General features: G+C 38.8%; 2 protein-coding genes across 2 annotated transcripts; one reads left to right on the top strand and one right to left on the bottom strand.

Moving 5' to 3' along the window:
- Positions 1 to 9797: 9797 nt before the first annotated feature.
- Positions 9798 to 12752, bottom strand: LOC121381938 (alpha-(1,3)-fucosyltransferase C-like). Its single transcript, XM_041511361.1, has 2 exons — positions 12349 to 12752; positions 9798 to 10993 (listed from the first exon to the last, which is right to left on the bottom strand). The coding sequence occupies exons 1-2, from the start codon at positions 12369 to 12371 to the stop codon at positions 9865 to 9867; spliced, it is 1152 nt and encodes a 383-aa protein (XP_041367295.1). The 5' UTR covers positions 12372 to 12752; the 3' UTR covers positions 9798 to 9864.
- Positions 12753 to 15586: 2834 nt separating this feature from the next.
- LOC121381644 (tigger transposable element-derived protein 6-like) lies at positions 15587 to 16333 on the top strand. Its single transcript, XM_041510980.1, has one exon. The coding sequence runs from the start codon at positions 15587 to 15589 to the stop codon at positions 16331 to 16333; it is 747 nt and encodes a 248-aa protein (XP_041366914.1).
- The last annotated feature ends 540 nt before the right edge of the window (positions 16334 to 16873 follow it).

The raw sequence follows: 16873 nt of genomic DNA, 5'->3' as shown, positions 1-16873 counted from the left end.
AGTGCATTTGAGCATGTATTTCATATTTGTACATGATGTTATAATATGATAATATGGTAACCAGAGACTTAACTTTAACTGTATATCCGGCAGTCAGATATACAAGGCTACTTTCTGTTCTTATTTATCCGACAATGCCGGGTATGCCGCAACAAAAGATCTGCACTCCGTGGCCGGTAAGCCCAGCCATTAATTATTTAAGGATTATTTAAAGGGAATAAAGTGTAAAGGCGTAATGAACAAGCATTCTGAGAATACAGCTAAAGCAATGCATGACCCCTACCGGACACAAACTAATTTTCGTATCTCCTAAATTCAAGGACCATAACTCTATGAAAAAAGTGCAGAAAATAAATTTTCTTATTTCCTAAATTCAACGCGCACAACTGTGTGAAAAATAAGTAAATTACCATGAAAGTCAAACTTGATCTGTAACCGCACGTGGTCAAATTATACACAAAATAGCGTCATATCTCATGGCGTTTGCTTATGTCGAGTGTATTTGAAAGTGGGGGCAAGCAGGGACGTAGCCTGGTTTCGACTGGGATGGGTGGGGGAGGGGAAGTCGAATATGAACCTAGCGGCCCCCTTTGTCTATCGTCACTGCTTCCCTGGATAGCTATTTGAATAACCTAATATATCACTGTAATGTTTTTAATTGGGGCAGGCAGCACTATCAGTTACTTTGACCTACACTACAGGAACAAACCCGACAGCATCCCCTTTCAATAATGTTCCGGTTAAATACGTAGGTTCTGACGGGTTTCTTCCTGTAGTGTGTGTATTAGTGATTAATATGTCAAATATCAGCGAACTCGAAAATGATCGATGTAAAGATATTTAACGTCAAACATAGGATTGCTGTTTTATTAGAGCGGAAATCTTTGAGAACCATTTGGTAGTCTTAGAGGAAACCAGATATATTGTCCCATCAGTAGCAAGGAATCTTTTATATGCACCATCCCACAGACAGGATAGCACATACCACGTCCTGCTAGGGGAGTTCGTAGATATGATCCCCTAAGAAATGTTGTAATTTCAGGTGTTCCAGGCCATCTGCACCCCCCCCCCCCCCACACACACACACACACCGCCCCAAGTGTATGATCAAAACATGACGAAATGTTTTAAAAGCAAGGCAGGTCAGAGGACGGCGAAGACACAAATTCATTTATGTTCTGTTGAAGTGCACTTAAAAGGCTTATTATAGTAGCGAACGTTAGTCGAAGAGCAACACACATCCTGTATATGTTTGAAATGGCGTAATTCATACCTTTCTTGTGAGTGGCAGCCTGCTTCAAAGTAAAAGACCCGAAACGCAACAGAGCTGAATTTTGGTTTGCGTCTGGGTCTGGCGAGCATGGTACCAGTCGAAAAGGAAGCGTACTGAATCGAATGCGACAAAATACAATTGCGTCTGTGTTGGTGCGAACAACAAATCTGGCAGCAGACGACATAAAACATTATCTGTATTTTGACAGCACCAGCCTCTTCAGATCCAAACCCAGTTTCGGTGTGTTTTGGGGACCTAACAAGGATGTATCGTCCTTCTCTTATTTTTGACACTCGTCTGTCGTAGCTCCATATGGTCAATACGTAGGCCTAATGGAGAATACACGGGTAATTGTCGGGTCTTGAAAAATAACTTACGAGGGTCGAATGGTATAGAATTATAAAACTATAATATTATTAAATATAATATTAAAGGTAGACTAAACTCCAACAAGAGCCTTATGTGTTGGAAAGATGCTTACCCGGACCACCAAGACATACTGACACTTTAACACATGAAAAACGCGTAATTTTAGAATTAATAAAAAAAACCGTGATTATTCCTGCTAACTGGGGGCAGCCATTTTGTTTTTGTGACGTCCGGTGGTATAGCTTGGGGCGAAGTCACGTCAGCTCAGGTCCAACTTCTCTATTATGCACAGTGTAAACAAATCATGAAATGCTCTAATTTACGACAAGGCGCTTCGCTTTCATCAGCCTGACTTGTAAAACAACATAAATGACTTGATAGTATAATAAACTATTTAACTAAATATATTTCAATTTGCATCAATATAACGAAATGGAGTTATAGTAATTTAAAAAAAAAATTAAATCCAAAGAAAAAATGCATATTATTAGGCCTATTGGTAGGATACGTTCGAGCATAAACGACCACTCACGATACCCAAGTGATAATTTTCTTTTCTCTGGGTCTACGTGATTGGTCAGTTTTGTGATTTTAGATGGGAAAGTCTACTTAATCAAGGGTTTTACAGAATTTCTTACAGTAATAAAGCTGGTAAAGTCCATTACGATTTGAGGTTATCACACAATACCCTGTAATCTTCATAAAAGAGGCACGTCTTTTTAGTGTGTCTAGACACAGTGTCTAGGGACCGTCTAAATATACACCTGCCAATCAAGAACCACAGGTACAGACCACGGAAAGAAAAGACCAATTAACCAAGAAAACATTATTTCAGTGCGTGTGTTAATTTATATATAAAATATAATTCAGTTATTTCAACACTTTGACAATGGTGGTTTATTTTGTATTGAAAAATAAACCATATATACACGATACTGTGTTACTGGGATGAATATTATTACAGAACATTGCAATGCATCCGCAAAAATCAGGTATGTTTTGTTTCTTCAGTTCGAAGACTAATTCCTGACGTGACACGTTAGGTATTACGTAACCACCAGCTCGCCAGAGGGCGTATTCACTGGGACAGTACAAAATGGCTGCGCCCGTTATATATAATAGCCGTCACATTTAACCGTTTTATTAATTAACTATACGATTATACTTGCTAACATTAAGCAATAATGTGCATTATGTATCGTTGAATATGCATACCAGGCCAAAAGTGTTGTTTTAGCATTCCTTTAAGATGTGTATTCATTATGTATTTACGGTCATGCATTATGGAAAATAATTATTTTAGACCCAGAAAACACTAATCGTATGCCTACCCCCAAAGATGACAAACATTAAAATGTACTTTAATTCCGAGCAATTGAAAAGCATGAGCTTCTATACTCCATGTACACTGGTTTTGTGCGAAACTAGTCTGGGAATGGCAGTCTTCTTTCTGACGGTGCAGGAGGGATGAAATCTCCAGAAAAGTATCTCCTCGGAAATGGCTGTCCTCCTACAGACGAGGCACAAGATAAAGATTCATGGAATCCACTATTTGACCAAATGCCCATTCGACGTTGTATTGAGCAGAGATACGGCCCTGGGGCCTAATTCACTAAACTCTATAGCAACTTTGCGATCTCGTAGTGCAAAAAAGTAAAGTAAAGTTTGTTTTATTTAACGACGCCGCTAGAGCACATTGATTTTTTATCTTATCATCGGCTATTGGACGTCAAACATATGGTCATTCTGACACTGTTTTTAGAGGAAACCCGCTGTCGCCACATAGGCTACTCTTTTTACGACAGGCAGCAAGGGATCTTTTATTTGCGCTTCCCACAGGCAGGATAGCACAAACCATGGCCTTTGTTGAACCAGTTATGGATCACTGGTCGGTGCAAGTGGTTTACACCTACCCATTGAGCCTTGCGGAGCACTCACTCAGGGTTTGAAGTCGGTATCTCGATTAAAAATCCCATGCCTCGACTGGGATCCGAACCCAGTACCTACCAGCCTGTAGACCGATGGCCTGCCACGACGCCACCGAAGCCGGTTCTCTCGTAGTGCAATGCTAAAAGACTTGCAAAGAGGATGCTTTGTTGTCTAGCAGAGCCTAAGAGACCTTTGTGAATTAGGCCCCTGGTCACGTATTACGGTATATTAGAAATAATGTCAAATGACACTTGTATCACATGCTTGTACAACCGTGTATTGTTAAATCGCAAACAGGAATATTGCACGGTTAAGTGAGCGATGTGTATTATCCTAGATATTGCACGGTTAGCCATGGGTTCGTGAAACATAATCTACAGCTAGAACAATAGTGTGACGTCAGAGTGTGGTTTAAATACACATCGCTAATAGGCTGGAACATTCCGAATGTAGCCGAACATATTACGGGTTTTACTGATTCAGTACAAAAGCAATTCATAGATTAACTGTTGTTATCCTGCTTTGAAATATCCTAATTTAGTGTACAATATATTAAGTCCCTTAATCGCAAAAATCATTTGACCACAGTAGTGTTTTTATCATCACTGTATATTGTAGGCCTACTGACTACACGTACACTAGCCCGAGTACTCTGTAAGAGAGCTAGACGGACATTTCGACAGTTATAAGCTGTAATGAGTGAGTATAACTGTCCAAATGTCCGCCTAGCTCTCTTACAGTCGGAGTAATCTGGCTACACGAACACGATCAGTGTTTTTCATAGTCATAGTCAAGGAAGGAAGGAAATGTTTTATTTAACGACGCACTCACCACATTTTATTTACGGTTATATGGCGTCAGACATATGGTTAAGGACCACACAGATATAGAGAGGAAACCCACTGTCGCCATTTCATGGGCTACTCTTTTCAACTTGCAGCAAGGATCTTTTATATGCACCATCCAACTGACAAGATAGTACATACCACGGCCTTTGTTCACCAGTTGTGGAGCACTGACTGGAACGAGAAATAGCCCAATGGGGATCCAAGTTAAAAGACCAAAGGGACCTGTCTCCACTAAAAACAAATATCCCAAAATGCTCCTTTTTTCAACAATTTGTTTACAGTTTCATTAAAGTGCCCTTTTTAGGGACGTGGTCCATATGTCCTTTTGCCTTTGGTCCCCTCTCTAAAATATGTCCTGGGTCCGGCATTGCGCTGCATACTTTCACGACTTATATAACTTCTTTTGGAATCAGTCATGTACAGAGACTCGATATTAAACATTTTAATGGCAGATTCCTAATTGTCCTATATATTACGGCTTCTTTTACACACTTAAAGTGTTATATTGTGTTGGTGTATTTATACTATTATGGAGAGTAGGCTAACGCATTTCAAGCCTGGAAATTTATATTATAGAGCGGGAAGTAGACGTGGCATAGATATCAGATTTTATTCTTGAAGCCAAAGCTAGAATGATGGCAAGCAAAATCTTCCCAGTCCCCCCCCCCCCCCCCCCCCACACACACACACTCTCGCGAATCTCACTATTTTTTCACTCCAGAAAATAGCATAGACATCTCTGGGTTTAATTTGTATAGTGTTTCATTTGTTTATAAAAAGTAGTGCCCGCCCCAATGATTATTGCTCCCTACTGCGTTGCATTTTATCGTTAATTTCCTTAGAAAAAAATACTTCCCTTTTGAGGACGAAGTACCTTAAAGTTAGATAAACTTACATTTTCGCTAGGCAAGTGTAAAGCCAATTAAGCACGTCTTCTTTGCCAGTTCTATTATCTGTTCCGGCGCTTAAATAGCATGTTCTTCTTATATTTGTTTTAAATGTAAACCTGCTGTGCAGATAGAGTGGGGAATCCGTTAGACTTGTCTCAAGGTCTTTAAACGAACGTAACCCAGTGGTAAACAGCTCGCCTAATGAGTGATTGGGCTATTTCTCGTTCCTGTCAGTACCCCACAATTGGTGTAAGAATGGCCGAGGTGTGTACTACCCTGTCTGAGAGACGGTGCATATTTATAGGATATTAAACGAGCTTCCATTTCGTATCATGTTTGTCCTGAGTGAAATATTATTGCATTCGGGACGTAAACATGATACGAAATGATAGCGAGTTCAATATCCTATTTATAACCCATGATTGATCTTAATTTATATCACTCAACTCGTTTGGTTAACGTTCCTGTAAAGTTGTAGTGCGCCAATCGATGATGTCGAATAGGACATATTTCTTGTACCAAGATATGTTTTAACCATGCATAGGCCTTAATAATATAACAGTAAAAACTCTCCCCAGTATTGATAAACCCTTTAAAATAAGCTGGCTATAACGAAGTGGTGTCAGGCTACACTTGCAATTTCACAAAACTATTGTACTAATCGTAAAAATCTTTACAAAAGAAATAATGGGACATTAAAGGGACATTCCTGAGTTTGCTGCATTTTTTAAGATGTTATCGACTGACAGAGACTTTTTCTGCATAAAATACTAGTGGCTGTATATTAAACGTGTTTCTGATTGTTCTAATATTTGTACTAGGTTAACTAACTTGCATATTAGTTCCTAAAATATTATTTTTCGTACGTACGAAATTATTTGAAAACAAAATCCAGTTTGGGCTTCTTACACATATTAAAACGACTAGAAACACATTGAATAGAGAGACAATGATATTCTAAATAAGAAAATATATTTAATATGTAAGTTTAATCGTAGAAATATTTTATTAGTCGGAAAAATCTTACAATGCAGCAAACTCAGGAATGTCCATTTAATTTGACAACATTCAACAAATACGTAAATCCAACGTTGCGATGTCTTTAATAGACATCTAATTTTCTTGAAAAAAAGCGAAATAATCCAGCAAAAAATGTCTGCTCAAATTAACAACTTTTCTATTGTATATATTGACCTACAGGAACTCAATGTCGAGTTTTTATCAACAGTAATTTTGTCCTAATCAGTCTAATGTTCATTTCAACCACTAAAGGCTAAATGGGTCTAAAGGAATCAGTGTATTTATTGATAAGTTTAATGTCAAACTTGATATGTTTAATGTCAAACTTGATATGTTTAATGTCAAACTTGATGTGATATATGAAATTCCACGACAATTATATTTAATAAGGACATGGCTATTATGTTTCACGCATTTTTATTTTATAGGTTTTATTTCCCGATGTTTTATATATGTATAGATTAATCTAATCGCTGCTGTGATGGCTACAAACACAGGATATGTCTAACTGAACTGTTTGGCTTTGCAGTTGATGAACGATTTTATACCATAAAGTCTATATTTGTCGGTAACTTAAACAAAGTAGTTATTGTCTTACATTGATCGATGGGTTTTTTCTTCTCATGATTTCCATTGATTTTTATTTTCAAATGTCACCTTTTTGTTTTGTCTTCATAGACTACATGTTCACATACGTCACGTGTATGTTGCGATCATGGGTGTACGAGTTCCCAGAAAAAAACCCAGTAGGATCTGGGCCCATTTGATAAACATAAACAATTATACCAGTCATACGTTTACATGAGTTTGGCATCTGTTTTACGCAGACAATTACATCATTATGGTAAATGGAGCATTTTAAGGACAAAAGAAATTGAAATATGTGAACTTCAAACTATATTACTGGTACTATTATTAGTAGTAATGATTATGGTTTAGTCGTAGATTTATGTTTACGTGCAAAAGTAGGCTTTCGATATTTTGTGAAATTGGGCCCTGATGGCTTCAAATATGAAGAAAACGACGACTCACCCTTTTACATACATTTATATCAAAGCAGCATTGTAATTATGCCGTATTGATTAGCACTCATTGCTAGTTTCTTATCCAAGGGAAATAACTCCTGTTGTGGACTTTAGCTACTTTTGTGTTCCTGCAACCGGTCTCGGTGGTGTCGTGATTAAGCAGTACAAAGTTCGCAGCCAGATACCGGCTCCCACCCAGAGCGAGTTTTAACGACTCAATGGATATGTGTAAGACCACTACACCCTCTTCTCTCTCACTAACCACTAACAGTTAAGAACTGTCCTGGATAGATAGCTGAGGAATGTGCCCATGACAGCGTGCTTGAACCTTAATTGGATATAAGCACGAAAATAAGTTGAAATGAAATGTGTTCTTGCAAGTAGATTCACCCCGGTGTTGCTTCAGGACCGTTTCTAGTGCATAGGCGTACGGGCTATCAGTTTTGTAGGGGGACAGGCCGGTTTTTGTCCGAATTAAACAAAAGTGACCGAATCTGGATTACAACGTTTATTCATATTAGCAGGGTTGTAAACGAATCGTTACGCATTTTTACATGGATTACAACTAATATTGTGAGTAGAATTATTGAAATATATAGTGAAAAGTATTCAGGCCAGCTCATTTTGGCCGATTTTTTCTTTTGTTTTTGCCTGAATTTGAGGATTTTCTACAGGATTAGGGGCAGTTTCCCCCACTACCCTCCCCACATCTCGTACATCTCGTACGCTTACGTTCTAGTGTGTATGTGTACGTGTGTGTATGTGTGTGGGGGGGGGGGGGGGGGTACAGGGGCTTCACAAATTTCGCCCTTGCTGTACAGTATGTACAGACCTATCCAGACCCGTAGAAACGATATCTGAAGGGGGAGGGGCACAATCTATAGTATGGGCGTGGAGGTGGGAACAATCTGTAGTAGGAGGATGTGCACAAGCCAGATTTTATATTTATATAGGGTAGATTTTTTTTTTAAACGTACATACTACGTGCCGGATTCCTAAACATGTAAGTGTTATTCTATTTATATTAACATTGTCCAGTTTACAAAACGCGTAACAGCAAGCATCGGGATAATACGAATTGGATTGGATTAGGCCAAGTGCTAGAATTTTACTTCTTAATTAAAATTCGCTACGAGTAAGGGGGTTTCAATTACTAAATAGTGCCACACTTTTACGTGCCTAAAACTGGTAGATGTAGGATTCAAAGATTGTGTCTGTATGTCTGGCAAGTCAGGAACGTGTGCAGAACATTGCGCATTTGGGTTAGACTGTACAGTGAGCGGCGTTTCTAAGGGGCGTTGGGTCATGTTCCCTCGAAAACTATATTAGAAAAAGAAACTTCGCAGTAGTGGGTAGGTGCCTTTCAACCCTTTCCCACCCACACCCCACCCACACCCCACCCTGCATACGCGTCTGCAAGTGCAGAATCCTTACGTCTGTAGTTGTATTACGTGCTGGATGTTTAAGTTTAAGTTTGGTAGGTGGTGGATGCTTACGTGTGTAAGTCGTAGACCTTGGGTTCTTATCCAAGCATCCAGTTCAGACGGCCGTGATGTGTGCAGGTCCTGTAGGACTCGAGGGAGAAGGAGGCACAATTGACGACGAAAACGTACGTTTTTTCTTCCTATGCTATATAAAGATAAACATGTCGCTTGTTCTCCCCCATTTGAGGTTATAGCCCCCTCCACACACACACACACACACACACACACACACAGAGAGAGAGAGAGAGAGAGAGAGAGAGAGAGAGAGAGAGAGAGAGAGAGAGAGAGAGAGAGAGAGAGAGAGAGACCGACCGACCTCCAAACGGGCCTGGTGTGTCAAGGACAGCCGGCTTAATTTTAGATTCAAATAAAATAATAAAATCACTTTTCAACTGTTTCAACTGTTATTTGTATAATGTATAATAATATATTTTAGCAGCTGTCTTGAGAAATTCATATTATTTATATACCTACAACAGATACAGGTAATTAACTTTTGGATTTTCCCCGTAGTAATTACTAATATCTTAAGACAAGCTGGTGACGGAAGGTTAAAGTTGAAGAAAGGTTTCCTGTATAGCCTATATAATCAAACTGAAAAGAAATTAAGTCATAATTTTAAAACAATTTGCCTGGGTGCGGTAATATTATAAAGGTAAATGTTTAAATGGCGGCCATTTTGAAAACCAAGATGGCCGTTAGCAAACTCCCCTGAAATGTTGCTATAATGGGTTTTTTTTTTTTTCTTCTCTCCTTTTTGTATTATTCTTTAGTGTTTGTAAAAGGTATCTAAATAAGTAGGGTCTTCTAATAAACTTGTACAAATGAAACATTATAGCATGAACAGTTTTTTTTAGCCTGGGGTGATGCTTTTAAAATGACCGTCAAAAACATTGCTCAGTGATGACAAAGTGTCATCATGCAGTTTCTGATTCAGAGCACCTTAAATGACATAAAACCACCATAAAACATTTATTTACCCAAGTTCAAGGTCTAACACTTATTCTGCTCCATTAAATATCCAATCTACAGCTCGGACACAAGATCTGTCGGATCGTGACACGTGCCTGTTCTCCACCAATCAGCAACGTTCTTATAAATGTTATGCCACTTTTCAGGATTGTGGACTTTTTCACATATTTCACAAAGGGGCATCGCCTGAGGTTCCTCTATCGAGTACGACGACTTCCAGGAGAAATATTTCAAGTATTCGTCCATATTGGAATCGAGATGTTTGATCAACTCAGCTAGATCTCTGACGGTAAAGAAATCGGACGTACTGATCACAGATTTGTTTGGTAAATATTTTGAATAGTTCGCCCAGCCTCTGGCGATGGGAATGACGTCATATTTAAGCATGCGATACAACTTCTCAGTTACATAATCAAGGCAGAGGGAATTTTCAAAGGAAAGATAAAACTTATAGTCTGTGTTCAACATTTCAATGCACCCAATTTCTTTGTTTTTAGGACATTTCAACGACCCACAGTCACCGTACACATCGACTGGTACAAACTTCTGAAGAAGTTTAACATACTTCATTCTTTGACTCTTTGTATTGCAGTTACTAACAAACCAAGCTATCAGTTTGGTTTTGGCTTTAGCAATTGCATAGTAGTCTTTCTGTGGTCCCCGTTCCGTCTTGTTATGCACCACACCATAACCAAACACGATATCGGAGTCCTTGCGATACGTCATAGTCCAGTTAATTAGATTTTCCCATTCTGGACCACCGAATAACTCTGTTCTAGAATGCAACGGACTCTCTTCTACAAAATATACCCATATCTGACCAGGGGTCTTCGGCGGAGGTGTGATGGGTTTGACAGGGGTGTAGAACATGACAGCATCACTGGTGGTGAGGTGATCGGGATTGTCCGTGAGAGTGCACGTTTTGATTTTGCAATGCTCGAAGTGTATACCTCCCATCTTGAGTTCGTAATATGATGGAAAATGTAGCATAGAAATTATCTTTTCGCTACTCTTGGTGGTGTTGGTGTGTTCTAAGCGAAGACGTTTTACATTCTGGCTGGTAAGTGGTGCCTTGACTTTGAGACCATGGTTTCTCCGCCAGCTGAAGGCGATGGCCATCAGCGTGAGAAGAAAGCAGGTCAGTGCGATAATTCCGTTGAAGAATGACCTCGCTGTGTTGTATCTGAAAGTTAATAAATAACATATACACTCCTCAACATGTATGGATATACAAAAAAAAAAAAAAAATACAAAAAAATTAATAATATATATATATATATATACAGTCAAGACACCATTATCTTCACTCCTGTAAGACCGATTATATTACTTTTTGTTTTGTTTGGTAATAAATACTAGAAAAACACATCAGATAAATAAATATTATTGAAAGAGAGAAAGAAAGAAAGAATAAAGGAAACAGAGAAAAACACAATGAAGTTCTCAGTGTTCCATAGACATCAGGGTTTTTTTCGACCATATTCGTACCGGTCCCAACAACCACGCGGTTCTAAGGCCCCATGGCTTGGCAACGTTTGACTTACATGCAAATGTGGACAGACCTGGCACTGGCTATATATGTATTTTTATATTATGAATATCTCTATTGTATGTATGTCGGGTTTTGAAGTAAACATACATATATTCAATGACGCACTGGCACAGGGGATATTAAAAATCCTTTATTGTCTTCACAAATTTCCTCCTGACATTACCGAGAAAAAAATAAATAAATAAAAAAATAAAATAAAATTTAAAGAAAAAAAAAGGAAAGAAAAGTTTGTTATCTAGACTTAGAATATATAATAACACATCTTTATCTCGACTGTTTCAATTATATATAGAGTCAAGATATCATAACCTTAACTTCTGCAAGGAAAAATGTATATAGCAAACCTCGTTATCTCGTTTTCGCCGATATTATGACGTAATTTGGTCAATAAATCGACTTAGAATAAATATATATATATATATATATATATATATATATATATATATATATATATATATATATATATATATTATATGTGTGTGTGTGTGTGTGTGTATTTGTGGTCATGTGATCATATATGTGTGTGTGTATTTGTGGTCATGTGATCATTGACTGTATATATATATATATATATATATATATATATATATATATATATATATACAGTCAAGACACCATTATCTTTACTCCTGTAAGAAAATATGCATCTCGTTTTCATCGATTATATTACTCGTTGTTATAAAACACATCAATTGTCAGGCCTATGCTAAACAAGAATGTCACTTTACAGAGCTGTCCACGTAAAATAACTGGGAAGCAGTAAAAAAAACAAAAAAACAAAACAAACAACAACAACAACAAAACCCCCAAACAACAACAACAAACCCCACAAAAACATGTAAAATATGGCCTTTTCCACAAAAATTATAGTTTAGTATATATTTTGGAGAGGTGGGGGTAGGAAACTTCCCTTCCCACCAGCTACAACCCTGTGTAAATTAACACCGACCCAAAGCCGAACACTGACTAAATAATGCACTACTTACCGAAAAAATATTCGTGGTAGCATCTTTTGTCATTATTTGCTTTCTTCCCATTCACGCCTTAGAACGAAAGACAGACGACATTGATCCTGTTATCAAATTTAGCGTCGTTATCGGATCGCTGCGTCAGACCAGTTACTGTGCATCAATGTTTATGTTCTGATTTCCGGCTGACTGATCTCTGTTAGCGTCTCAAGAAAGAAGAAATGACGGTTTTGCGTTGTTAAGATCTTCACGTTTCGTTTCCACAATAACCGAACTCTCCACGTTGCGGCTATTTCGATCCTTATTGATCATAAAATGTTAGCGCTCGATAAACAAGAGTTGCCTCCCTTATATCGCTCGCTGGTCGGGGAAATATTCGGCATTTTTGTAACTTTTCTTGATGTTTTCCGGTGTATCGGCGCAGCTAAGCATTCAAAGACCATTTTCTGTGTGAACACTGTAAAACACTTCATAAAATGTGTCTCTCACCAATGAAGCAGTGAATAATCTAAAATACACTACAAATTGTTTTATGTCTGTAGTAAATAAACATTTTAAAATTGTGCATAAATGTAGACACCACCTTGTATCCAAAACGATTTTCATGTGATTCGGCGCAGTAAGCTATGTTTCCATTAATGCGGTTGCGGTGCGGGTGCGGCCCGGGTACGGGTGCGTCAAATATCGCATAACATTGTTTTTATAGTAAGTGTTTCCATTAATGCAATTTTCGTCCGGCGCCCGCGCGGGAACGCATCCGATTTTTTTCGATCGGATCATGGAGCGATTCCAGCTAGCCCGCATAAGAATCGCACAGAGGATTACAAGCCCGTAGCCAGGATTTTTGAAGGGGGGTTCTTTTTGGTATTAAAAGGGCACTTGCGAGCGTAGCGAGCAACACTTGGCCGGGGGCTGCCTGGGGGGGGGGGGGGGGGGGGGGGGGGGCTCCAGCCTAGTTTGAAAGGGCACTTCAGAAAAAGGGGGGTTCGTTCGAACCCTACGAACCCCCCTGGCTACGGGCTTGGATTATCCTGGATTGTAGGGCTTCCCCAAAAATTCTAACTATGTCTCGTGTACTTGCAATGACTCTTGATGTTGCAAAACGTATCGAACATGTACTGAGCGCGTGTATGACTGTACAGATCCCCATCATCGAGATTTACAGTAACTTACTAGGCCTTCTCCATAATACATACATGATGTTACGACAGTAATGTATTTTTGCAATTTAAATATGAACGAAAATAAATATTATTGAAATAGAGAAAGAAAGAAAGAATAAAGGAAACCGAGAAAAACGCAATGAAGTTCTCAGTGTTCGATAATTAGACATCAGGTTTGCTAAAGAAAACACAAAACAGAAATAAGGCATCGCACTGATTACGTAATGAATATATATATATATATGTGTGTGTGTGTGTGTGTCTGTGTGTGTGTATTTTTATATTTTGAATATCTCTATTGTATGTATGTCGGGTTTTGACTTAAACATACATATATTCAGCGACGCACTGTCACTGGGGATATTAAAAATCCTTTATTGCCTTTCACAAATTTCCTCATGACGTTACATATATTCAGTGACGCACTGACACAGAGGATATTAAAAATCCTTTGTTGCCTTTCACAAATTTTCTCATGCCATTACCGAGACCCGAACCTGTGGCACCCAATCGCCCGCAATTGTTGGGCCGGAACGCTTCCAATCAGACCAACTACGTTCCACAAAAATAGAACGATGTCATGTCATGTCATAGGGTTTTACGTGCACATTCAGAACAAGTTGTTGTAGCGCACGCCTTGGCCGGCTCCTCCGTCCATGACAGGAAAGGTGGGGGAGGGGAGGGGAGAGGAGGGACCGCCTGCACTGGCAGGTGCAAGGGAGCACCAGCAGCCCGATCAAATCGGTAGCAGGCGGGTGGGGGTGGTGGTGGGCTATGGAATTTGAATGGAGCAGTTAAATGCCAAAGAGAAAAGGGTGCGCAATTTTGATTGAGGGAATTTGGCGCAATTTTGAACGGTCGGTCGAAAGGTAAATGTCCGAGCTAATATAGGTTTTGATATTAGTGAATCGAGAGTAGCTCGTTAATTTTAGACCTTTACGATGCTGTGGTGTCTCCCTAGGTTGCCCATAGGGCCCTATAAAGGGTCTGACCGCTTCTGGTCGAGGCATCACCAAGTACTAAATTATTACCAGCAGCAAGTATTGGGGGTTTGGGTGGGGGAGGCCGATATTATTTTGTTCATCTTCACCCGGGTGCATTGCAATTGTGTACTCGGAACCGGTATTCTTTTGTTCGGTTCCTTATTAGAGGAAGTTAGTCGACCATATTCGTACCGGTCCAACAACCACGCGGTTCTAAGGCCCCATGGCTTGGCAACGTTTGACTTACATGCAGATGTGGACAGACCTGGCACTGGCTATATATGTATTTTTATATTTTGAATATCTCTATTGTATGTATGTCGGGTTTTGACGTAAACATACATATATTCAAAGACGCACTGGCACAGGGGATATAAAAAATCTTTTAATGCCTTCACAAATTTCCTCATGTCGTTACCGAGACCTGAACCTGTGGCACCCAATCGCCCGCAATTGTTGGGCCGGAACGCTACCAATCAGATCAACTACGTTCCACAAATATAGAACGATCGTTAGTCGACCATATTCGTACTGGTCCAACAACCACGCGGTTCTAAGGCCCCATGGCTTGGCAACGTTTGACTTACATGCAGATGTGGACAGACCTGGCACTGGCTATATATATATATATCTCTGTATGTATGTATGTATGTATGTATGTATGTATGTATGTATGTATGTATGCATTCATGCCTGTATGCATGCCTGTATGTATGCCTGTATGTATGTATGTATGTATGTATATATGTACATGTATATATATATATATATATATATATATATATATATATATATATATATGTGTGTGTGTGTGTGTGTGTGTGTGTGTGCGCGCACATATATATAATGTATATAAGTTTTTTTTTTAAATCCATACATTATTTACTAATTAAGGGAAACGTTTTGTTTCATTTATTTATATATATATATATATATATATATATATATATATATATATATATATATATATATACAATGTATATACATATATACATATACATACACATACACATACACACACACACACACACACACACACACATATATATATATATATATATACAGTCAAACCTGCCTTCGCGGCCACCTCCATATGGCGGCCACCTGTCCATGGCGGCCACCCTGAGAGTAGAGGTCATTAAAAAATCAGAGAAAGACAAATTGAGTGCTAGAAAAATTGCTGAACATTTCGGGGTGGGTAGAACTCGGATTGATGGCATTTTAAAGAGAAAAACGGAGATGTTGGCAGATTATGATTATGATTATGATAACAACCAGCCCTCTGACGGAAAAAGGCAGAGAAAACTTACAGGCAATGAGGATATTAACATGTTGGTTTGGAAATGGTTCCAAGGTGCCACTGCTCGTAGAATAAATGTCAGCGGTCCACTGATTAAGGAGAAGGCGTTAAAATTTGCCGAAGATTTGGGAATAGCGAGTTTCAAAGCGTCAAATGGGTGGCTGGATTCATTCAGGCATAGGCACAACATCGTCGCAGGTACACTAAGTGGGGAGCGAGGTGACGTAAGTGACACTGCAGTTGAGGACTGGAAGTCAAAGTTGCTAGTGGTGTGTGACGGGTATGCTCCTAAGGACATTTTCAATATGGACGAGACCGGTCTGTTTTACAGGGATACAACAAAGGCAACCCTTAAAGTGAAAGGTGATGAATGTGCTGGCGGTAAGCGCTCTAAGGAGAGACTGACCGTGGCACTATGTGCAAGTGTGACCGGAGAAAAATGTGTTCCTCTAGTCATAGGAAAGTGCAAGAAACCACGCTGTTTTAAAAACACCAGAATCTCTACCAGTAACATACACCAACAACAAGAAAGCATGGATGAACACCGGATTGTTTGAGTGGTGGCTGCAGAGATTTAACCGCAAGATGAGACGACTAGGAAGAAAAGTGTCTTGTTTTTAATTACGTTTTTGCACATGTATATGGCTCCTTAATAGTTCTATTGCAACATACGTGTAATTGTTTTTAAAAATTCGGACTTATATATGACCTGCATACGGCGGCCACCTCTCCATGCGGCCACTTTTGTCATGTCCCACGAGTGGCCGCCATAGACAGGTTTGACTGTGTGTATATATATATATATATATATATATATATATATATATATATATATATGTACATGAACAAATATTTCTTTGTTGTTTTCTTCACTTAGAGCACTTTTACCATTTAAAACCGGTTGTAAATGTATTGACTGAAACGTTTGCAATGAATTCTATAGAGTTCGTCATTGCCTTTCATATAAAATGTATTCACAGAAAAATATTAAAATTGTTCTCGAAATTATATCCACAACTACACGAAGAATCGGTGCTAAGGACAACTCGATATAAATCTGCCTTTAATAACTACACTCGTGTTTTATCTCTTACATT

This window comes from Gigantopelta aegis, chromosome 9 (assembly GCF_016097555.1).
Source record: "Gigantopelta aegis isolate Gae_Host chromosome 9, Gae_host_genome, whole genome shotgun sequence".
NCBI classification, from domain to species: Eukaryota; Metazoa; Mollusca; class Gastropoda; order Neomphalida; family Peltospiridae; genus Gigantopelta; species Gigantopelta aegis.
This window is presented reverse-complemented; position numbering and strand designations above follow the sequence as displayed.

Excerpts from the sequence above, each read along its gene's own strand:
- LOC121381938 (XM_041511361.1), bottom strand. The coding sequence starts at position 12,371 with ATGCTACCACGAATATTTTTTCG. Across the intron at positions 10,994-12,348 it reads CTACCACGAATATTTTTTCG|ATACAACACAGCGAGGTCAT; the intron begins GTAAGTAGTGCA and ends ATTAACTTTCAG.
- LOC121381644 (XM_041510980.1), top strand. The coding sequence starts at position 15,587 with ATGGCGGCCACCCTGAGAGTAGAGGTCATTAAAAAATCAGAGAAAGAC.